General features: G+C 43.4%; 2 protein-coding genes across 5 annotated transcripts in view; one reads left to right on the top strand and one right to left on the bottom strand.

Moving 5' to 3' along the window:
• rnf123 (ring finger protein 123) overlaps positions 1 to 23438 on the bottom strand; it is a 67204-nt gene that overhangs the window by 10470 nt on the left and 33296 nt on the right. Inside the window, exons 25-38 of one of the 2 annotated variants that reach the window (XM_061923756.2) lie at positions 22790 to 22873; positions 21666 to 21773; positions 21422 to 21599; positions 21256 to 21330; positions 20977 to 21064; positions 20816 to 20903; positions 20649 to 20733; positions 19957 to 19983; positions 19046 to 19185; positions 18868 to 18924; positions 18613 to 18744; positions 18395 to 18470; positions 18147 to 18231; positions 159 to 382 (exon numbers count right to left, since the gene is read on the bottom strand). In XM_061923756.2, the coding sequence (XP_061779740.2) occupies positions 159 to 382; positions 18147 to 18231; positions 18395 to 18470; positions 18613 to 18744; positions 18868 to 18924; positions 19046 to 19185; positions 19957 to 19983; positions 20649 to 20733; positions 20816 to 20903; positions 20977 to 21064; positions 21256 to 21330; positions 21422 to 21599; positions 21666 to 21773; positions 22790 to 22873 (1447 nt within the window). The remainder of the gene's footprint in view (positions 1 to 158; positions 383 to 18146; positions 18232 to 18394; positions 18471 to 18612; positions 18745 to 18867; positions 18925 to 19045; positions 19186 to 19956; positions 19984 to 20648; positions 20734 to 20815; positions 20904 to 20976; positions 21065 to 21255; positions 21331 to 21421; positions 21600 to 21665; positions 21774 to 22789; positions 22874 to 23438) is intronic. The other variant, XM_061923758.2, reaches the window with a different exon arrangement.
• Positions 3503 to 13560, top strand: amigo3 (adhesion molecule with Ig-like domain 3). 3 transcript variants are annotated; one of them, XM_061923761.2, is made up of 3 exons: positions 3503 to 3740; positions 3848 to 5515; positions 12282 to 13560. In XM_061923761.2, exons 2-3 carry the CDS (start codon positions 4142 to 4144, stop codon positions 12360 to 12362), a joined length of 1455 nt encoding a protein of 484 aa, XP_061779745.2. In that variant the 5' UTR covers positions 3503 to 3740; positions 3848 to 4141; the 3' UTR covers positions 12363 to 13560. The 3 variants fall into 3 exon arrangements, with proteins under 3 accessions (XP_061779745.2, XP_061779746.2, XP_061779744.2); XM_061923762.2 differs by lacking the exon at positions 12282 to 13560 and having other exon boundaries at positions 3848 to 4600; positions 4694 to 6205; XM_061923760.2 differs by lacking the exon at positions 12282 to 13560 and having other exon boundaries at positions 3848 to 6205.

Below are 23438 nucleotides of genomic sequence, written 5' to 3'. Positions count from 1 at the left end.
TAGGCAAAATTCCAAAAAAAGCTTAGTTCCCCTTTAAGCAGTTACAAAAGTAACATAATCTGCCAGCAGGAGGCGCTCATGCCTGACGCCAGACGTGTGATGAGTGTTGATGTTTATTATCGATGAAAGAAGTAAAAGAAAAAGTGTGTGTCACTCACATGCGTGCAGAGAGAAGTGTTTACGATCCAACGGACCAACGGCTCCAGGTGCTGAGGGAAGGGGCGGAGCCACAGAGGATGCCAGGGAGCTCACAACCGCACGGGCGTTAGTGGTGGGCGGTGCCGCTGAGCCGCACGAGTCTCCTCCATCTCCTAGAAGGTGCTGGATGGAGTGGAGCTGGAAACAGGGGTCTGACAGCAAGACGGAAGCCGCCCGGCACGTCCTGTAAAAGACAAACAAACAACATAAAAAAACGTGACACATTCATTTGGTACATTTTCTAGCCTCATCCATGTGACTTTATCAGCTTCCTGTGAGCGATCATGTGACAACATGATTTGTTTTCCATGTATTGCTTCCTGACCTATTCCTCCTAGTGGCCATGACACTTCCCGGGGGACGACGTCTGTCTTTATTTATTTATAGCAACAAAAAAACAACTAATACTTGGGCGCAGTTGGGTGTTCCAACAGGACAAAGACCCCAAATACATGTCAAAAGTGGTAAAGAAATGGCTAAATCAGGCTAGAATTAAGGTTTTAGAATGGCCTTCCTAAAGTCCTGATTTAAACGTGTGGACAATGCTGTAGAAACAAATCCATGTCAGAAAACCAACAAATTTAGCTGAACTGCACCAATTTTGTCAAGAGTGGTCAAAAATTCAACCAGAAGCTTGTGGATGGCTACCAAAAGCGCCTTATTGCAGTGAAACTTGCCAAGGGACATGTAACCAAATATTAACATTGCTGTATGTATACTTTTGACCCAGCAGATTTGGTCACATTTTCAGTAGACCCATAATAAATTCCTAAGAGAAACAAACTTCATGAATGTTTTTTGTGACCAACAAGTATGTGCTCCAATCACTCTATCACAAAAAAACAAAGAGTTGTAGAAATTATTGGAAACTCAAGACAGCCATGACATTATGTACTTCACAAGTGTATGTAAACTTTTGACCACGACTGTATATATACATATATATATATATATATATATATATATATATATATATATATACTGTATGTATGTATATGTGTATATTTTGTCATGATCCGTTATCCGGGTCATGGCACGATTTATGTTTAGTAGCTTGTTTCCTATGTTTTATAGTCTGTTTCCTGGCTGCACCCTCTTTCCTTTCGTTTACTGTTGGTTTCCATGGGCACTAATTCTTCACACCTGCCTTTGTTTAGTAATTAGTGTTCCCACCAGGTGTTTTGGTTAATCACTCCTCTTTATAGTTTTCTGTCACCCGGCACAAGTGGCTGGGTCAATGCTCGCTTTCGCGACATTTACGTTACTTCTTAATTTTTCACAACGCTCCACCACGTTTTCACTTGCTTCTAGAATTCCTAGCTGTTCACCCTTGGTGACATTTGGATTTTTTGCTCCACACTTGGTTAGCGTCTCAGTTTTTGGATTTTTTGTCCTTCCTTACATAATTAAAGGCTCAATCCTACCTGCACGCTGCTCCTGCTTGTCTTTCTGCATTGGAGGGAACAGGACCATCCCAGCCATGCGTTCCCAACGTAACATACTGTATGTGTATGTATACATATGTATATGTACTGTATATATGTGTATACATGTATATAAAAATATATATTTATGTATATGTGTGTATATATGTGGATATATGTATGTGTATATATAAATACATATTTATGTATATACAGTGCACGCCAAAAGTTGGGACACACCTTCTCCTCATTCAATGCGTTTTCTTTATTTTCATGTCTATTTACATTGTAGATTGTCACTGAAAGCATCAAAACAATGAATGAACACATGTGGAGTAATGTACTTAACAAAAAAAGGGAAAATAACTGAAAACATGTTTTATATTCTAGTTTCTTCAAAATAGCCACCATGAAAATAGAGAAAACGCATTGAATGAGAAGGAGTCTGCTTACAATGGAGCCAATGGGAGTTGCTGTATTCTGCCTATAAAGCGCTCTAAAAAACATCCAAACACCTCCATTAAAGTTTCATATACATGGTTTGAGTATATATGTAATGTAGTAACAGGCACATTCATAAGAACATGTCATATTTACACATTTCAATAATTTTAAGCATAAACGGCACAATAATTTAAAAAATACATCACACTGTTCGCTTTTTCCTTCAACAACATCACTGATTACTTATTACTCACTGACTTCATGAGGCAACACACATAATAAACACCACTTACTGTACAATGTCTGCTGTCCTTAGGATGCGGACTGCAAGGATGTTCATATTTTCCCATTTAGATGAAGAATACTCATAATCCTCGAGAAGAAAAAAGGGGGGTGGCACCAAGTCTTTTCATGTCTTTCTCGCCATTTCTGGATCTAAATTGGATGCCAACTCGCCAGATTATGTCTACATCTTTCTACTCTTAAGGCGAGAGGCATTATTTATGAGCTACAATAAACTTTTGCAAGCTCAGAAGCGTGAAAGCAGCCACTGATGTCAATACACACCACAAATTGTTACCTCCCTCTGACCACGGTGCCGCTTTGTCTGCGTTCGCGCTTATATTAACAATATCACTAATAGTTGGTTAATATTCAAGTCACAAAATGTAAAGGGAGTATTGTTGGCGCTTTTTGGATGGTTTTTGTTAGAGAGATTAATGGGAGGAATAGAGGACCTCCCAGTGACTCTGTTGTAAGCAGACTTTTGTGTTTATTTATTTATTTAAGTTAGAATGCATTAGGAGGAAAAAAAGCATCCATCGTCATGTTTTTCATGATTGTGAAATATTGTGGGGAAAAAAGTGCAGTTCTCCTATTAGTGCATACGTTCCATTATTGATACACAAGTGTGTTTGCTACTGTAGTGAATCCTACATGCAAGAATAATTAGTGTAGTTGTGATGTAAGAATCGAGAAAAATGAAGGTAGCATAACACCTGCTTGTGTTGTAATGTTGATATTCCAAAATCCAGGGTTCTAATGCGTTGCACGGGAGTGTGATGCGGAAGTGTTGTGTTGCTGGTGTTTAGAGCGACTGAGTTAAATGGTTTGTATTAATTTAGGCAGAAGCCTATGGCATTTGAACTTTATTGATGTTCAGAAAAGATGTCACCGTCCCCATGGTTACACAACTCAGCTTCACTTCACCATGAAGACGTGTGTATCTTATAAAATAGATCCAAACTGTACATGAAGAGGAGTGCTAAGTCAAGCTACTTGTGTGTCAATTTAACCTTGCAGCAAACTGTGCCACTGCTACCAGAAGAAAAACTACAAGAGGAGGAGTAGAAGACACAGAGAGGAAAAAGCAGACATGGATGGAAGGAGGGCTCAGAGAGAGAGAAAGAGGCGGAGGAGCACGGGGAGGAGCTGAGTGCAAGCACACATCTGGAAGCATCCTGCTGCTCCAATGTGTTTGTGTGGAGCGTCGGCAGCAGCAGCAGGAGAGTGTGGCCGCTGACGTCCGAGAACATGTGATGTCGGCACTGGGTGGGCGCGGAGATTTCCCAAACACAAACATGCTCCCAGCAAGAGGAAGCAGACACACAGGGACGAGCGGCACTGTTGGCATAGACCACTTGGGCTGGAAGATGACAGCAACGCACGACTGAAGTGAGTGAGACGTTTTTTTCAGTTGCTCTCAACTATTTACTACATCTTTAAGTCTCATGTCTATCGTCACTCTTTCACTAAACGCCGCTTTCTGCCGTCTACATCAGCGGGCTCCGTTCTGAGCGGTCCAGATGGCTGCGGCGCTGCCAACAGGATGTTAACAGCAAGTTCTACATGAGCTGACAGCACGCTCACACGCTGAGTTGAGTGTTTGTGGTGTCGGGAAGCATGAGGGACTGGGAGAGGATTTAAGCTTGCACCCTGGTGGAACCAGCGCATGGCTCATGTGGGTCGTGTCTGGTGCCAGAAAAAAGTGAAGTATGCACTGTTTGTTTTAGAGATGAAGAATGTGGAAATGAGTGTGCAGTGAAAGGAAGCGGACCTGTGGTCCCGGGGGCATCATGTCAGCTCATCTGACAACATCGTGGAAGTCTTTCCTGGTTTTGTTCGGGTGTCTACAGCAGGTCGTGTCCATCCAGACCGGCATCTGCCAGTTGGGGCACAACTCCTCCCATGCAGGCAGATGCCTGTGTGCAGCTGATATTCTGAGCTGCACCGGGCTGGGTCTGGAGCAAGTCCCAGTAGATATTCCCGGTTTTGTCGTCACTTTGGACCTAAGCCATAACCGCTTGCTTCAGCTAAGGCAGGGTAGCTTTGAAGGGCTGTTTCGTCTGCAGACATTACGCTTGACACACAACCAGCTGACAACTGTCCAGCCAGGCACATTTGATAACTCTTCTGGAGTCCTATTGCGACACCTGGACCTATCGTCCAATCAGCTGCAGGCACTGGAGCTTCACTACTTTCAGGACCTTCCAGGACTGGAGGAGCTGCTGCTCTTCAACAACCAGATAGATAAGGTAGAGAGTGGCGCCCTGGCAGGACTGGGCAGCCTCCGCAGGGTCTACCTCAGCCACAACCAACTCACAGACTTCCCTTTCTTCTCCATCCAGGATCACAGGCACCTTCAGTTGGCCATACTGGACCTGTCCTCAAACCACCTGCGCAAGCTACCCTTGGAGTACATATCGAGCCTCCCCAGCAGGCTCCAGCAAGGACTCTACCTTCACAGTAACCGGCTAGAGTGCGACTGTGCCATGTACGGAATGTTCCGTCTCTGGGAGGAGAGAGGCTTTGCGTCTGTGACAGACTTCCGAAAGGATCTCATTTGCCAGGTTTACGAGATGCATCAAGGCACAGTGCGCTTCTTCCAGCACGATGGCTTCTTCCAACGGTGCAACTTGACTGCCATTACAGCACCACTCAGAGAACAGCAGAGCAGTGTTGCTGTAAGCGAAGGGAAAGCGGCGCTGCTCCACTGCTCCACCAACCAGACCGGAAAAAATTTCACATTCTTCTGGGTTACTCCTAAACAGGAGTACGTGGCGCCGCCGGGAAAAACCGGCTCACTGAAGATGTTTGCAAATGGCAGCCTGGAGATAATGGCGACCCGAGCGGAGGACTCTGGGATCTATTGGTGCATGGCTTTGGACCCAGAGCATCAGCGCAATCAGACGCATGAAGTCAATGTGACAGTGGTGGCGCATGATTCCAGTGAGCCTCACGACTCTTTTAAGACCGGATACACCACCTTGCTGGGCTGCGTGGTCAGCCTGTTTCTGGTGCTCATGTACCTCTACACGACACCCTGCCGATGCTCCCCCTGCAACAAGGCGGCACACCCCGCCACTTCAAACGTGGCCGGGCCAGAGAGCGCCCAGTCCTCCATCCTGAGTCCCACCCCGCCCGCTACCACTGAGGGCCCGGGCCGCAAGGTGAGTACCAACAAACATGTGGTGTTTCTGGAGCCAATCAAAGAGCAGAAAAATGGCAGGCTCAAGGTGGGGGTGGGGCAAGGACATGTGGGGCCGGGTTTGCTACTCGAACCTGAGCAACACCCAAAGCCTGACGTGTACCCAGACACGCCGCTTATGCTGCCATAGCAACAGAACTCACAATGAAATACACTCCTATCCCTGCAATGCCGCCAACCCCCCCTGCACCCTTCCCCCGAGACACCTCCACCATCACGACCTCTGTGTCACCTGAACACAAGCAGCACCTTTGCTTTGCCTTTTGACTGTTTATCCAGCCAAGACCCATTGCACTGTGACGGGATGCAACACCAAAGATGGCCACACAAACAAGTCATGGTGGGGAGACACGGACCTTTAAACCTTTACAACCAGCGTGTACCTTTAAGAAACATTGCTGCTGATACTTTCCTGTCGCACACACACACACACACACACACACACACACACACACACACACACACACACACACACACACACACACACACACACACACACACACACACACACAATGTGTCACCACATTGAATGTTGTAGAGTAGAGAAGCTTTTAGTAAAAATAGAAGCTCCTGAAGGCTCAGCTTTGATTGTCAAAAGCAACTTGCATTACCGGAGGAGCACAAGGGGGACATAAATAAATGAAGAAGAGTTTTTGTCTGTTTGGATGGTTTTCACTGTACTCACTGCATCTTTCCTGCACTACCTCCACTTCCTGTCTGTCTGTCTTTGTGTCCTAATAAAGTGCTATGGATGTCCCTTCACTTATTATTATTTTAGTAGGAGAGCACGCTTGACAATAACAACACAGACCATATTTCACATTGTCACAATTATGAGGATGATGATATTGGGCTATCACAGTATTTCACCATATGATACTATTAACTGATATCGCCACGTTATTTTTTTATTGCTATAAACCTATTTTCGTGAGTTGAGTCACTTGTGTGTGAGACTATATCCCAAAAATCCTATGCTGAAAACCTCCACAGGACTCTGAGGTAAAGAATAATATACGGTAAGTAGTTTTATTTCACAGCCCTTGTATTTTACTTACAGGAATATTCTAAAGTAAGTTTTTCGAAAAAGCAAATAACTAATCCTGCATCAGTGCTCATCTGTGATGTGCACAAGAGACACCTTCTCTTAAAGAGACAGTAACATAAACATGGGAAAAATCTATATTGTCATTTAATTCTAACTACTCACTAAACAGTGTTATGTATGTATTTTTCAACATGCCAGAGAATCATTTTTTCATCTAACACAACCCTTTCACATGTCATCCAGGGGGCACTCCTCCAGCGAGTGGCTGGTTAAAATCCCGTTTACACTTTAGTTGTTATTGTTTTTGTACTATTGCTGTTTGTACACCAGTCAAATTGTGCTGCAAATGATAAACAACTTTTTTGTGTCACTCCGACGGCACATCGCAATAATCGAGATATGGCTGAGCCATGTATTCCATGTTGTATCTTGAGATATACACAAAATAACTCAAAAATAGGTATGTGCCAATTAGGGTCAGCTGATTTGAGGGAAAAAGTACATGGTAGCCCATTGCCAATTATTGCCGATCTCAAACGGCAATCCCCTCTGGCTGACAATGTAACTATTTTCAGTCCCCCAGCTGTCAAGCTGCTAGCAGCTAATTATGTGTCTCCATACAGCTAATAATACTCACTTCAATTACAGCAAATACACCGCATCCTCAGTGTCTTAATCATTATCACAGGATGAGGCTAAACATGTTACATGAGGCTAAACATGTTACACACAGAGAGCAAGCCAGGAGTAGACATGCTAATAGCTAAGCTATTTGCTAAGCTAGCTTTAAACAACACAAAGAACTACAGTAAGTGCTTTGTAAATGTTAAGAAGTGTAGCTGGAACCATGTAAGCAGCCAATAAAGCAGCTAATAGCAAAAAATAACAACTGTTGGTATGTCAGCTTTGTCTCAGCCAATACATGACACATAAAAGACGGCCGATCGATCCATACATTGGTGGTTTCTATACCAAGTGTATTATCAGTATATGATCAATACTAATACCAATACCGATATTTTCATTTTCTCAAACTATTTTGTTGTATTATTTGTTTTGTTTTTGTGTATGTTTACAAACAAAGAATAATTGCCTGGACACATGAGGACTTTTGAGGGCAAAAAACAAATTATTTAAAAAAAGTAGTAGAGGCTCCAGCACCCCCGGCGACTCCGAGAGAGACAAGCTGTAGAAAATGGATAGATGGATAGAAGTTTTGGATTTTGTTCAGTTATTGTGAACCATTGACTTTGTTTTGCTCTAACAATTGTATGTAATAAAAGAAAAGGAGTAACTAGTGTAAATATTGTGTTGATATTGTTGAACGGTCAGTTGAACTCAACATAATTAAAAAAAAAATGTTTACAATTAATACATATGAACGGCGTCTGTATTCCGATATGATGGATGATGATATGGGAATCGGCAACATAAAACCCTTATCTGTACTGTAAAGTTCCAATTTGAATGACAATAAAGGAAGTCTAAGTCTGATCAGAACACCCCAACTATTTTAATAAACTATAAACGTTATAATTCATCTGTATGCTGATGTCATCCGATGTCATATGTATCATACAAAGACATTTAAAGGGTTAATGTGATATCTTCACGGAGCCTAAAAACCTTTTTATTCTCCATCAGCCAGACGCTGCTCGCTAAAATCCATCTCATCAAATATTCACCAGTTAAGAGAGTAAATATGAGTACACACAGTCACTACACTTTTTCAACACGTCAAGTCAGGTGACGTGCTGCAGCTTGAGGCCTGATCACATGATCACATGCACGTCTCTGTTCGCCAACACCCAAAGTCTTCATCAGGTTTCCAGGAAGACACACTATTAATAGAAGTTGCTGCGTGTGCCCGACGCCATCATGTCCTCAGTAGTAACATAAGTAGGCAAAATGGTGAGTATGCAGCCATGGACAATAAATATACCGTATGCACTTGGCACTTAGTGCCTGAGTGAGCAATTCTTGACAGTGTAATGCTGTCCCAGATTCATTACGGTAGTGGCACACTTAAAGGAAATGATGTTCCTCTCAACCCACCCCAAATGGTGAGTTAGCAGGGATCCACCCCAACCAGCATCAATCATTGCCATCTTGGGAGAGGCGAGCTCAAGTGGTTGCAATTTAAAAAATTAGAGAACAAACATGTGATTGTCTTTTTTGTATGAGTGCAACGACCGGAATGACTTTGGGGCAGCACTACACTGTAAAAACTAGCATTGTTAGGAACTAAGTACACAGTGTATTTAGGATACATATTGAAGTGTCTACTACAAGGCCACTTATAAGTCCATAATCCTTGCTACCATGGCGGCAAATAAACGTTTCTTACAAATATCGTGCCTAAGGGACGAGGAATAGCTAAATATGCAACACTACAAACTGTAGGAAGATATGCTAGCCACAAGCTAGGGCTCGAAGGGTAAACAAAGTGGCCAAATTGATACAAATATCAACAGTAACGATACAAAGTAGTATAGTATTAAGTCAACACCACAGTGGTTAGATTAATATTTTTTTACTGTCCAAAAAATCTTTTGTTTTTATTGTTTACCCAGCCATCCATTTTCTACCGCTTGTCCCTCTCGGGTCGCTGGGGTAGCTGGAGCCTATCCCAGCTGCATTTGGGCAGAAGGCGGTGTACACCCTGGACAAGTCGCCACCTCATCACAGGGCCAACACAGATAAACAGACAACATTCACACACTAGGGACAATTTAGTGTTGCCAATCAACCTATCATTTAATGTAATTGATATTGTTACACTGCCATCCTGCATTTTTTGTCAGATTATAATTGTGATAAAAAATGTAATCATTCAATGATCTTGGAAATTTCAAGTATCAGTACCAGCATTGGTATGATCAATACTGCCCCTGTAACTATTTGTTATTGGACCAATACCCAAATTTGTAGTAACGCTCAAAACTAATGTAAAGTATCCGAACAGAATAATAAGTGTTCATTACAGTTTAACAGGAGTGTAGGTAGAACCAAGTTACACCATAAATAAACCAGATAATAACAGTAAATTACCAAATAGATTACCGGTAGTAATAGTTTTGAGAAAATAATACTACCGGATAGTCGAACCTTGGATTCAGGAGGAACAGTGTGGTTTTCGTCCTGGTCGTGGAACTGCGGACCAGTTCTATACTCTCGGCAGGGTCCTTGAGGGTGCATGGGAGTTTGCCCAACCAGTCTACATGTGCTTTGTGGACTTGGAGAAGGCATTTGACCGTGTCCCTCGGGAGGTCCTGTGGGGAGTGCTCAGAGAGTATGGGGTATCGGACTGTCTGATTGTGGCTGTCCGCTCCCTGTACGATCAGTGTCAGAGCTTGGTCCGCATTGCCGGCAGTAAGTCGGACATGTTTCCAGTGAGGGTTGGACTCTGCCAATGCTGCCCTTTGTCACCGATTCTGTTCATAACTTTTATGGACAGAATTTCTAGGCGCAGTCAAGGCGTTGAGGGGATCCGGTTTGGTGGCTGCAGGATTAGGTCTCTGCTTTTTGCAGATTATGTGGTCCTGATGGCTTCATCTGGCCAGGATCTTCAGCTCTCACTGGATCGGTTCGCAGCCGAGTGTGAAGCGACTGGGATGAGAATCAGCACCTCCAAGTCCGAGTCCATGGTTCTCGCCCGGAAAAGGGTGGAGTGCCATCTCCGGGTTGGGGAGGAGACCCTGCCCCAAGTGGAGGAGTTCAAGTACCTAGGAGTCTTGTTCACGAGTGAGGGAAAAGTGGATCGGGAGATCGACAGGCGGATCGGTGCGGCATCTTCAGTACCTACTCAGTGGCCTAGTGGTTAGAGTGTCCGTCCTGAGATCGGTAGGTTGGGAGTTCAAATCCCGGCCGAGTCATACCAAAGACTATAAAAATGGGACCCATTACCTCCCTGCTTGGCACTCAGCATCAAGGGTTGGAATTGGGGGTTAAATCACCAAAATGATTCCCGGGCGCAGCCAACGCTGCTGCCCACTGCTCCCCTCACCTCCCAGGGGGTGATCAAGGGTGATGGGTCAAATGCAGAGAATAATTTCGCCACACCTAGTGTGTGTGTGACAATCATTGGTACTTTAACTTTAATGCGGACGCTGTATCGATCCGTTGTGGTGAAGAAGGAGCTGAGCCGGAAGGCAAAGCTCTCAATTTACCGGTCGATCAACGTTCCCATCCTCACCTATGGTCATGAGCTTTGGGTTATGACTGAAAGGACAAGATCACGGGTACAGGCGGCCGAAATGAGTTTCCTCCGCCAGGTGGCGGGGCTCTCCCTTAGAGATAAGGTGAGAAGCTCTGCCATCCGGGGGGAGCTCAAAGTAAAGTCACTGCTCCTCCACATCGAGAGGAGCCAGATGAGGTGGGTCGGGCATCTGGTCAGGATGCCACCCGAACGCCTCCCTCGGGAGGTGTTTAGGGCACGTCCAACCGGTAGGAGGCCACGGGGCAGACCCAGGACACGTTGGGAAGACTATGTCTCCCGGCTGGCCTGGAAACGCCTCGGGATCCCCCGGGAGGAGCTGGACGAAGTGGCTGGGGAGAGGAAAGTCTGGGCTTCCCTGCTTAGGCTGCTGCCCCCGTGACCCGACCTCGGATAAGCGGAAGAAGATGGATGGATGGATGGAATACTACCGGAATTAATGTAATATGTCACTGTATGTCAGCAGCCAAATTACAGCTCTTTGTAACCTGTTTTGAAACGATTCTATTATTTATATATACCAAATAATATATTGTGGTATACATTGTTATCGCAGAAGGCTGCAATATATTGCAATATAGATTTTAGGCCATATCGCCCAACTGTAGATCTGACCAAAACATCAGGTATTTGCTGGCATTATTTTTAGCTCAACTTCGACATAACTTAGTTTTTCCAACCACAGGAAGAACGAAAATGAGTATCAAAGACAGTGCCGAGAATAACAATGAACAATATTCATTGAACCAAACAAAAGAGTCAAAAACATGACAGACCCTGTAACCAACTTGGTGAAGCAGTTGGAGCATAGCACTTGCTAGTCTGCACCATACTGGCTAGCCCAGAATGTTAAAATAATATATGAATGGCAGAAATGGGACCATGAATATATGGTGAAACTCATGATGATGTGTTTGAGAAGCAGTTCGAAAGAGATATCGTAGAAGTCTATTCTACATGATAAATTTTGTATCATTACATTACTTCAGAAAACTACTGTAGTTGTTTGTACAACATTCCATTGCATTGTTTTTGTAGTTTTTCTTTTTAAAAGGCATGTCGTATGTAAAAAATGTTGCCGTTTTGGGGGACCAAGCACCAATTAAACTGATTTCAATTTATTTCAATGGGCGACATTGATGTGAGGTACAAGTGTTTTGAGTTAAAAGCTCTGTCACGAGAACAAATAAGCTCATAAGTTGAGGTACTACTACACATTAGCACTTAACTAAACCACAAACACACACCCATCCAGCCAGTTTCAATCAAACATGGACATGCCCATAGCTGCTGTCAATCAATGAAAGAGACACTCTTCATCTGATGTCAAACAAAAGCACATTCATCCAACTGCTATCAATCAAACATGGACACGCCCTTCTGCAGTTCACTTTTCTTTATGTCAACGTCAGTCTTGATGTCATCATCCTTTTGGAGAGCATAACCTGCTGTGATGCCTTTCAGGTTCGTGGGCATGACCTCTACATGGTCTGCATGCCACACCACTCATCCGCCATCAATGCGAGTTCTTTCTCTTCATTCTGACTCTTGGCGTCCTCCGCCCACCCGTCGCTCTGCTCCCCTGTTTCCATGGAAACAGGACACAGTAGGACAAGACAGGAAATGTGCTTCATGGCCACAACAACATAAGTGACAAGTCCCATGACCCATCACATGCTCATCTTCCCATTATAGAGACATCAACCACAACTACAATGAGTTCATGGGGAGGCGGGGGCCAAAGAAGTGTATGTCATTATCAATATTAATTGAATATCTTTGATCTGATTGATCATTAAGTATGTACTCACACTTTTAGCATGTCGTCACATCACATGACAAAACAAGATATGCTTTGTTTACTGTGTCCGCCGCCTTTTATTATTTGCATGCACACTAACAGCAGAAGCCGCTTCATGCTGTGCTGTTGTGATTTATAGCAGCCTCTCTTTCCTGTGCGTGTGTGATGTATGGTGACAGGCTAGGTGCTGAGTCAGTATTGGCTGATGGCGTTTTCCCAAAAAAACTGGTGCACCATTAAAGGTCGGCTGACAGCGAAAATGACACCTGAGGGATGAAACACATCCAGTAGCAACACGAGCACTCGACTATTTTAAGTGTTAGTAGTTCGATAAGTTGTATTAATCAATAAAGTATCCGTTTCTGAATCGACTTTGGTATCAAAACTGAAGGGCAAGAATAGATCTAACGCTTGTATTATATTTACTATGGTATACCATCCTGTTCTCGGTGCTCTATTTGGTGACCATGTGAAGGGGAAGCCTTTCGGACGCACTGAGATCAGGCTACATCCTGAAAAAGGATCCTCCCCATTGAGCGGGCTGAGCAGCCACGGCACAAAGCAATAAAGAGATAGATAAAGCAATAAAGATCCCAGCAGGCTGAGCTCATGTCGGCCAAAGACAACAAGAGGCTTTGAGCGCTGCTAAGCTAATTAGCGAGGCCCACAATCCAATCTGGACTGACTGCTAGCGGCTCCTCTTGTCTTCCAGCCTCTAGTAATGGACAATAATTAGCACCATTGATTTTCACGCTGGGCTACGCGGGGGTGCTATGTGAGTGTGTGGTGGGGTCGTCGTTAATAGCTATGATGTGGACACAGACATGGGGGTGATGGACCAATGAAGCATGGCTATTAACAGTGTGTGTGTGTGTGTGTGTTTTGGATCACTGACGAGCCGTGAGATTGTTGGAATTTAAGGATTGCTCTTCTACTACATCATACGAGGAGGGAGAGGAGAAGGAGGAGGAGGAGGAGGAGGAGGAGGAGGAGGAGGAGTCCCCCTCACTAATGGACAGAGATATGAGCAGGTACATTAAGGCAAAGGCAAGTAGAGGGAGTGGGGATGAGTGGAGAGAAAAGGAAGCTCGCAGAGATTATTAAGGTATTAATCACCACTGAAAGACACACTGATGACTGTGCTCAAATCGACTATTGTTGCTACATGAGAATCATAAAACTCTGTGGAACTTTGCAACATAGTCGCTTGCACACGTGACAAAATGTTCATAATATAAAAATCTGTACAGACCTGCCAACTTTGAAGAAATGCTATGAGTGTAGTGGTACCTTCGTTTTCATATGATTGGGTTACAGTGTCTGTTATCCTGCAGTCAAACATTACGCGTAACAAAACTATTTGTTTGCCCGTGTAGTATTCCATCGCATTAAGTGCCCATATTCACTGCTTTTTTTTTCAAAGTAAGTTGCCAGCACTTTGACAAAGAAGGTGAGAAACACTATTGAATTAAAGAAAGAATTTGTAGGAAAGTACAAAGTTGATCCAATAAGAAAACTTACTGAACGGTAAATTTTCCCACAAATTATTGCAGATAAACGATATTATTTTCAGCATTATTGTATACGTTAGTCTATACATTAAGCACTAATTCATGTAATAACTAATAAGTTACCCCTTCAAACACAAAAAACTTTTTTTTCTCATTGTTTACAATTGTAATCGAAAGGTCAAGATTTTTTAATTATCCTAAATTACTACACAAACCTAAAACTAAATTTGACTCTTAATTTCTGTCAGCAAAAATTGTACTTCAATAAATATTGAACATCTTGAAGTGCAGTTTTTTCCAGTTGGAAAAACAAAGTTGGATGTTTTTTTATTTTTTTTGTTGCCGTCATTTTCCAACAAATTTGGCATACTTACTCGTTTGTCCGTGTTAATGCGCTCATCTTGCTCATTGGGTTTGAAGCTGACATATTCCCACACCAAACATTTGGCATTGCAATCATTGTTTTTCTCCAAATTTCTGTTGCTTTGCGGTGCTTCTCACTGGCAATTGGCAAATCGCAAGGCTCTGTCCGTGCATCCTATCTAAGCTAGTGGTTCCGCCTCCGCCCACAGAGACAAAGATTGTCGGTGGCTGACAGGAGGGTTGTGCTATAGAATAAATGATGGAATAAACGCACTCTGGTGCTAAGAGCGATGCACAAGAGTGAACCTTATTGTACCCTGATTGGGAGCGTCAGACAAAGAAACAAACACAAGGACATGGAAATTTATCGATACCAACAAAGTTATCGAGTTAATTTTCATTTATCGTTCGAGAGAGATTAATTGACCCTTTTATCAGTCCAGGCCTATAAAGGTGGCATCCTTGTTGCTACCCCGCTCTTTCCTCTCTGCTCATTGCTATCTTTGCCAACGTGTCTTCAATAAAAGGTAAAAACGATGTTACGATGTAAAATATATCCATGTCATTTGTTATTTATGTATTTATTGCATTGTTTTCTGCATGTAAAGCTATAATTCTTCTCTATAAAATGAGTTCTGTGTTTAAATTTGGGGTGCCTGGAATTGATTAATTGGATTCACATTGTTTGCTATTGGAAAAAAGGCTTCAGTTTTCGCCTGACTTTATGGAATGTACAACTACCGAAAAAAGCTGAGGCACTGCTTTAATGCAAAAAATGTCGACTAATCCCAACCTTTACAGCCCACGCCGGCACGCGCTAGTCCAGGTGCAGGTGGCGTTGTCCTGGACCGCCGCCTCACTAACTGATTACAAACAAACACTGCAGAACCTATTAGCAGAGCAGACTGCACGTATGCTGCGTTCTGACATTAACAAGACTCCGGACTGTTCAGTGCACCACAAGCCCATATCTGCCTAATCAGTTTGGCGCTTGGGGCCGGATCGTTAATTTGTGTTTGTAAGTGGACATGTTCAGCGTGAAAAAAGTGCAGCAAAAATAATTAGAGTAATTAACATTGGCCCCCCTGCAGCTCGCTGCCATGGTAACAGCAATAATGGTGTGCCTGTGACTGCTTGGTGACAGACGGGATCAGAACATTCAGTCTGCTTTGCTCACACATCACCAGTGTGACAACAACTAACAGTCAACAACTTTACAGATATGATATTACAGTGAAGCTCGTTAGCACACAAACACGGACACGTAGATTCAAGAAGACAGACTCGATCATTACTCGTTGCTGCCAGAGCTGAGTCAGCGGGACGGCCACAGTGTGCAAAGTCATGTTGCTGATGAATCTTCTCGTCCAGATCAATAAGTACATTACATGTGGGCATCCTGATGGGAGTCCAAAGGAGAGTCCTTGATGGACTTCGATCAGCCCAAAGTGTACCGTGCATGCCAGTTATGTGTGCTCACCAAGTGCCGGGGAAGCCAAAGATAATTTGAGCGGTCCTAAAGAGATCCACAATTAAATACCATGAAACAGTAAGTTGAGACTAAAGCAAATATAAATGAGTGTTAAAAGGAGGAGCACTGGAGCAAGAACTTAATTTCATGCCTTTGTAATGATCTCCAAAAAAACCCTACTTTGACGTGTTTAGCAAGTAAAAAAATAAGTTCAATATTAGTAATTCTAATGATGAAGAAGTGCAGTATCAACGAGCTGAATTATTCTCAATTGTCTTCATGTTCTGCTCATAACAATACTGACACACTTATTCTTTGGAACAATTTCTGGTCACGCACTGTCCATTAACGGACACAGAGTCTTCCTGTGGTATCCCATCATGCACTACACTACGCAACAATCGTCCATCTCAGCGAGCGCACTCTCTGATCCAAACCTCACCACTTCACTTTGGCTCGTCAAAGGTCCAACACAGTGGACCCATGACATCATCAGCAGTAATGTACAAAAAGAGGCGATCATGTATAAAATGTATTGTCAAAGATTTTTTATGAATATTTAGCAAAGAGCAGACAAGACCAGAAAAAAAAACGAGACGGGAGGAGAGAGAGCAGCAAGTTGGCTTCACGGTCACACATAACAAGCACACACGTTCTTCTCAAATTCGACGCCACAAAAGCTCCCAGCAAGTGTGACAAGCATACACTATGACAATACACCTCTCTTATCCCATACACATTAATGTGCCGTGTGTTGCCGGAAATTATGGTCCGTGAATTACTTTTTATTCAATACAAATAACGTACCTTTGTTCATCTATCTATGCCAGCGATGTATAGTGACAGGCAGAACAATTAAATCCTCTTCCACTAAATATCATGAGGAACATAGTTAACCATGTGTTAATTCACCAGAATAAAGTCGTACGCTTGGTGCTGTGTCTTAATAAATGAAGGTTAGGAAAACTGACCATGTGAAAGACTAGACCTCCTATGTTTCTCCTTATGTCTTCATTTACGTCATTGCTCATGTCAGCGTGCATCTCATCTTGTTGAAGCCTTTATTTTGTACTAACTGAAATGCCGCCATGCTGCATGCCGTCAAAGCACTGTGCCCATGAAACGGGCTGTTGTGTGTGTGTGTGTGTGTGTGTGTGTGTGTGTGTGTGTGTGTGTGTGTGTGTGTGTGTGTGTGTGTGTGTGTGTGATCTGGCAATGCTTACTTAATGGGGACATCACTCTGTTTACACAGTCACCTTTAGGGGACCTCTGACGGTGGGGACAAAAAAACAGGTCACCTAAAGGGAAACCTTTTTAAATGATAGTCAGATCCATTCTGAAGATGCCTAAGTGATTATTAAGCTTTGGCCCATAAAACATGTTTACTGGTTAGTTTGAGTGTGAGACATTTGAACATTTGCATCATGTCATATTTAATTTGAACTTTTTTTATTTATTTATTTATTTTAATGGTCCGCAGTAGTCACGTACAAATTTGTGTGAATTATGCAAAATTATTTAAATTTGGTCCCCATGAACCATATTAACTCTTTTTCCCCAGGGTCCCCCAGTAAGAATGATCAGCACATTATTTCATCAATCCAGAGATTTAAAGACGTGTATGAGCTAACTGGGCAGTGGCCATTTTACCTCATTTTTTTATGCCTCCACAACCTGTAGAAAGGGTGGTCCCCACAAGTGATGATCAAAAACTTGGTCCCCATTCCACATGATAACCAGCGTGTGTGTGTGTGTGTGTGTGTGTGTGTGTGTGTGTGTGTGTGTGTGTGTGTGTGTGTGTGTGTGTGTGTGTCAGTGTCCCTACATAGCGACACAATTTTAAAACTTCCCACATTTAAACTACGTTAATATTTTTGTCACCATTCCACATGTCAACAGATGACAGTAGAAGGACAGGCATGTTAATGAAAGCATTAACAGTTGGAGCACGTGCTCAGGGCAGACTGGATGACAGTTAGTCACAAAATTGGACAGAAATCCAATATGGACCAGTGCCTGACTTGGAGCTCCATGGGGTTGACATTTAACACATTCACACACACGCACACACACACACACACACACCTACAACAACAACAACCATCACAGGAGTTTTAGATGCCTGAACAACACTTCAGGAGAATTATAAGTAAGAAAAAAATATAATTCAAAACACATCTCACCCTTGACGGTCGCCATCCACCAGGACTCGAACTAAGATGCCTGTGACGGCCACCAGGATGGGGTAGTGATCAACGCTCTCCAAACCTGAAACACATACGCACACATTCCTTAAGCACAGCCTGATTGACAACAGACTGAGACCATTATATTGGCACCTGTGTGTGTGTGTGTGTGTGTGTGTGTGTGTGTGTGTGTGTGTGTGTGTGTGTGTGTGTGTGTGTGTGTGTGTGTATGTCTGTTCGTGTACCTGGCAGTCTCAAGTTGACAACACGGTCAAAAAGGTTTTTCTCTGCAGTCACTCTATTTAACACCTGGTTCAGTAGCTGGAAAACAGAAGGAGACTTGTTTATCTAATGTTATAATAAAATAAATAAACAAAGGAGTCTAGTCTAATTGTTTTTTCACTAAATGAACTTTGGCGTTTCAACTGTCTTACTTTGGGAATTACTGTGTCATCTGACTGACCTGAGCCAGGCGGCGCAACAGGAGCTCGGCAGACGGACGCGACCAGTCCAGAAAGATCTCTGGAACCAGAGTGACCGTCATCTCCAGGACCCTCAGCAGGCTGACGGACAGGTCGAAACAGGTCGCACACACCTTGAGCGTACAAGAAGTAATTGAGCACAAGCAAATCAAAAGTGTTTTTTTTTCATCTGTCTTAAATGCAGTCTTTCCATTCAGTAGAATAAATATCAATAAATGTGCGGTAACATGGGTTACTTTTAGCTGACGCGTGTCCACAAAGTTCCTCTCTGGACGCTCGGCTGCTTGCTGGATCTGCAAGAACAATGACAAGAAGGTGAGGAGAACCCAGGTGGGTCTGAATGTACTGCATACCATCATTGGACCAGTAAGGGGACAACATCGTTAAAGTGACCATCACCAGGTGTGACCTCACCTCCTGGATCATGCCGATGAACTCAGAAAAAGCCCAGTTGAGCTGGTTGAGGACGCTGTTGAGGAAGGAGGCGGCCATGTCCTTGTCCGCGCTCAGCAGCTGGGCCATATGTCTCTGCAGCAGCAACGAGGGACACGGCTCTGAACCAATCAGACGGGAGAGGACAGATCACCTGAGCATGTTCCCAAACTAAAGCAGAATGATCGATCAGGGATGGACACTATCACAGTTAAGTCGGGAGGTAAAGGGTGGATAACTGAGGAGACAAATTCGACAGCTTACGAAGAAGTGAAGTGAATTATATTTACATAGCGCTTTTCTCTAGTGACTCAAAGCGCTTTTACAAAGTGAAACCCAATATCTAAGTTACATTTAAACCAGTGTGGGTGGCACTGGGAGCAGGTGGGTAAAGTGTCTTGCCCAAGGACACAATGGCAGTGACTAGGATGGAGGAAGCGGGGATCGAACCTGGAACCCTCAGGTTGCTGGCACGGCCACTCTACCATTCGAGCTATACCGCCCCAGTTTAACAAAATCAAGTGTTGACTCAAGTCTAATAGGCCGTCTATGTCCTCAGACTGTGACACACATAAGCTGGTTAGCAGGAAAACCTCCTCACCTCTTACATTGTTTTGTACTAGCAGGTCAACTTTTTTTGTACTTGTGCTACGGTTTACAAAATGCTACATATGTTTTGTTTGGTCAACTTCTTATACTGCAATGTGCTTTTTTCTTATGCGAGCAATCAAAGAAGCCAGTTCAAGCCCAAAGTGTTTTGAAACTAAAGCTGACTTTGATGAATGGCGGCACACAGGGCAAGTTGATAGGGAGCAAGAGAAGGGCTCAACACTTTTGGGATCACAAGACTGCAAAGAAGAAACTAACGGATGGATGACAATAAAATGACTTACTCTGGAAGCTAGCAATGGACAAGTCCCCTGCATTGCATGCAAATGAGAATACAAGTATCACCATGCAGCACCAGGAAATAAAACAGTAAACAACAACATGCATTAGCAACAATGTTAATGAATATTCACACAAGCGAATACATTTTACTTGTAAATCAAACAGACACAAACCTCATGCAGTCGGCCTCATTGACTTAACTACTTAAAGTTAAAAGTTAAAGTACCAATGATTGTCACACACACACTAGGTGTGGTGAAATTTGTCCTCTGCATTTGACCCATCCCCTTGTTCACTCCCTGGGAGGTGAGGGGAGCAGTGAGCAGCAGCAGTGGCCGTGCCCAGGAATAATTTTGGTGATTTAACCCCCAATTCCAACCCTTGATACTGAGTGCCAAGCAGGGAGGTAATGGGTCCCATTTTTATAGTCTCTGGTATGACTCGGCCGGGGGTTTGAACTCACAACCTACCGATCTCAGGGCGGACACTCTAACCACTAGGCCACTGAGTAGGTATGTGCTTATGTGCTCTTTGTGTGTGTGTTTCTTGAAGTAGCTGTAGCATCGTCATGACAACATTACTAATTCATCAAATCAATCACCAATTAAGGGGAGGAGGAGGCATAATGGATTACTTTAAGGGTTATTGATCAAGAACAGCAATCGTCATCATGGCAACACAGTAGGGAACATACTCTGGAGGCTGGGAAGATTGGCGTCTTCGGGTTTGGTCTTCAGCAGGTGAGGCAGGCGAGTGTACCTGTATCCAAAACCACAGCCCTGCAAGGCACACAACACACACCTTGAATTATCATCCGTGTCCTGCTCTCACATGCGATTTGGAAGGAAGTCTGATGCTTACCCTCCAGAGCCTGACCAGGATCCAGTTGGTCTGAGCCCAAGGTCTCTGCTCATACGGTGCCAAAAGGTTCCTCATCATGGCGACACGTCTGAAACACACCACAAGGTGACGTCGTCAAGAAGTCACTAAACACACCTGACAACCATCTGGCCAACACTCACTGCTCCTCGGGAATCCTCTCCACCGCCCTGAGGGATTGTGGGTAGCAGACGTAGCTGGCGAGCGCCTGCATCAGAGAGTCTTTGATATCTGCAGGCACATCACTCATGTGAGTTCATTTCAAGGTCTATGAACCTTCGGGCAGCCTTGGTCATAAATATGCTTTAGAAGCTGACTTTACACGTGCTAATAAAACAACATAGAAGGGAAGCTTTTGACCAGAATGAAAGGACAGAAATATCAAGAACATGCTGTTACACTTCCTGTTTACACTCCGTCACCTGTTCCAACAATGCGTGGGTCTGCAAAGTGTTTGGAGAGAATGGCTGCCAGTTGAGTCAAAGTCTCTTCGTAGCCTGCCGGAACAACGTGTTGTCGGGACAAACTGTTACAGCAGTGCCACGTGCGATGTTTGACAGGTGACAAACGGGAAGCGTAGGGTGTTACCTGGTAGTTCGTCCATGCTGCAGGATGGACTGAAGTAATTCTTCAGAGCGCTGTAAGCGTTCATGGCCACATTGAGGTACAACTCCGGTGTGAAGGCGAACAATGATCCTGTGTTGTCTGCGTGTTCGATGGTGCGTATACACACACACAGCAGCCAGTAGACATCCAGCATCTTCTCCTAGACGCACAACACAAGAGCAGCAGGCTAATCATCTACCGTGTTCTTAAACAACACACTACTCACCTTGGAGTAGATGGTGGCGTTGATCCAGGCCAGTCTCCTGCTCAGGTGGTTCAACTTCTCAGCAAACACCTTCTGACTTTTGTGTAGCTCCTCCATGATGTCTGCTCTCTGCAAAAACAACACCACAAAATTAGAAGGGCAAACGCGGTATATTTAGTTCCTCCAGGATTTCGCTGGCTTTTTATGTAATTGTTGCTTTTTTTTAAATGTGCGGCAAATGCAGCAATGTTTTGAGGATTTATTTTTTCAATAACATTGAAATAACTTATGATTTTATGAATTTGCTAGTGTTCCTTGTAACCTCAAAAGGCACCGGATTTCAACAAAAATTGGAAAAACAAATATTGTATTAATCTTTTACTCTTTTTATACCATAGACTTAAAAGATACTGTACTGTTTTAATTCATCCTAACTATCAAAAGCAAAAATTATAATTATAGAAAGAAACCACCAAATGCTTCCTTATTGTCCACTTCTCTGTTGTCCACAAGTTACTGACATTTTCAATGCATGATTTATGCTTGGAAAATGTTTGTCCATCTTAAAAACATTCATTTATGGTTCAACACATTTACTCCTGCACGTTAAGCGCATTTGTGAACTGTTGAGAGCTATCAATAGCACTAACTCTTGCTGGTAAATGAGAGACGATAAAAAATGATCATCACACTTCAACAACTGTAACATGTAAATGCTGCCTCTTTGCTGGGTCAGTATTGCAAATTAAAGTATGTTCTTAATTGTCTTACTTTGTATAAAGAAAGGTTAAATAATTATTTAAATATATATTGCTAACTGTTTATATAAACCAACCTACCCAGAAGGCTTAGAGTCGTAGACTGAACCGGAAGGAAGTCTGAGCTACACGGCAAAGCAACTATTGTGCCATTTGAGCAAAAAAGAGTTGATATATTGTTACACGTTGTTGTTCCTGCTTCGTCTATTACACGAAACCAACATAAGCTTTGCTATTAGACAAATTTGATTGGCTAAAATGTTTGGGTAAGTTGCGGCATTGGACAGTGTTGTGAGGTCGCACATAATTTGCAAGGAGCGTTTGAATTTGCGTGATTTCCTTGAGGGACTGCATATTTGCCCACCAAGCACACATAAGGAGCCTTACTCCGGCAGGGCATCGAGCAATCTTCTCCTCTGTATCTTTTAGTGCTGCTGCATACTCATGAACATCATCAGCGACCACCACCATCTACAAAAATACACACACAACACACACACAATCTTGAATAATTGACATGTCACTTGGTACTGTACATTCTTACAGGAAAAAATGCAGCATTAGGTGTGATGCAATACAAGAGAGCCATAGGAACAAGATGATATGTGTCAGGGACTTAATTAAACAGTATGTTTATGATTATGCTTGTCCAAATGTATTGAAAATGATATAAAGCCATTTTAGTAGACAGTTTTTCAAGTAGGTGGATGGCAATGTGTCGCTAAAGGCTTGCGCAAACAGCTAACAAGAGGTGACGTCCTGACCTCCCTCCCTTTTTCCATTCCAGTCTCACCATTTCTCATTTGAGGCAGGCAGTGTCATCACCCCCATATAAAGGGAGTGCGCGTCATGGCTTCCAAGTAGGATAAGGCGAGCGGGATAAAGGCTGCGCTGCTGGAGTCGTGGTGGGTTGGAATGAAAAAAAATGTGTCCAATATCAAAGAGGTCAAGAAGGCAATTTGTCTGAGAGTAGCCGGGTGGATTAGGAGACGATGAGACAGGAAATAGGAGTAACGAACATTAACACAGGGGAAAA

Source organism: Nerophis lumbriciformis, linkage group LG28 (genome assembly GCF_033978685.3).
Source record: "Nerophis lumbriciformis linkage group LG28, RoL_Nlum_v2.1, whole genome shotgun sequence".
In the NCBI taxonomy this organism is placed as follows: Eukaryota; Metazoa; Chordata; class Actinopteri; order Syngnathiformes; family Syngnathidae; genus Nerophis; species Nerophis lumbriciformis.
This window is presented reverse-complemented; position numbering and strand designations above follow the sequence as displayed.

Coding starts and splice junctions, on each gene's coding strand:
- amigo3 (XM_061923760.2), top strand. CDS start 4,142: ATGTCAGCTCATCTGACAACATCGTGGAAGTCTTTCCTGGTTTTGTTC.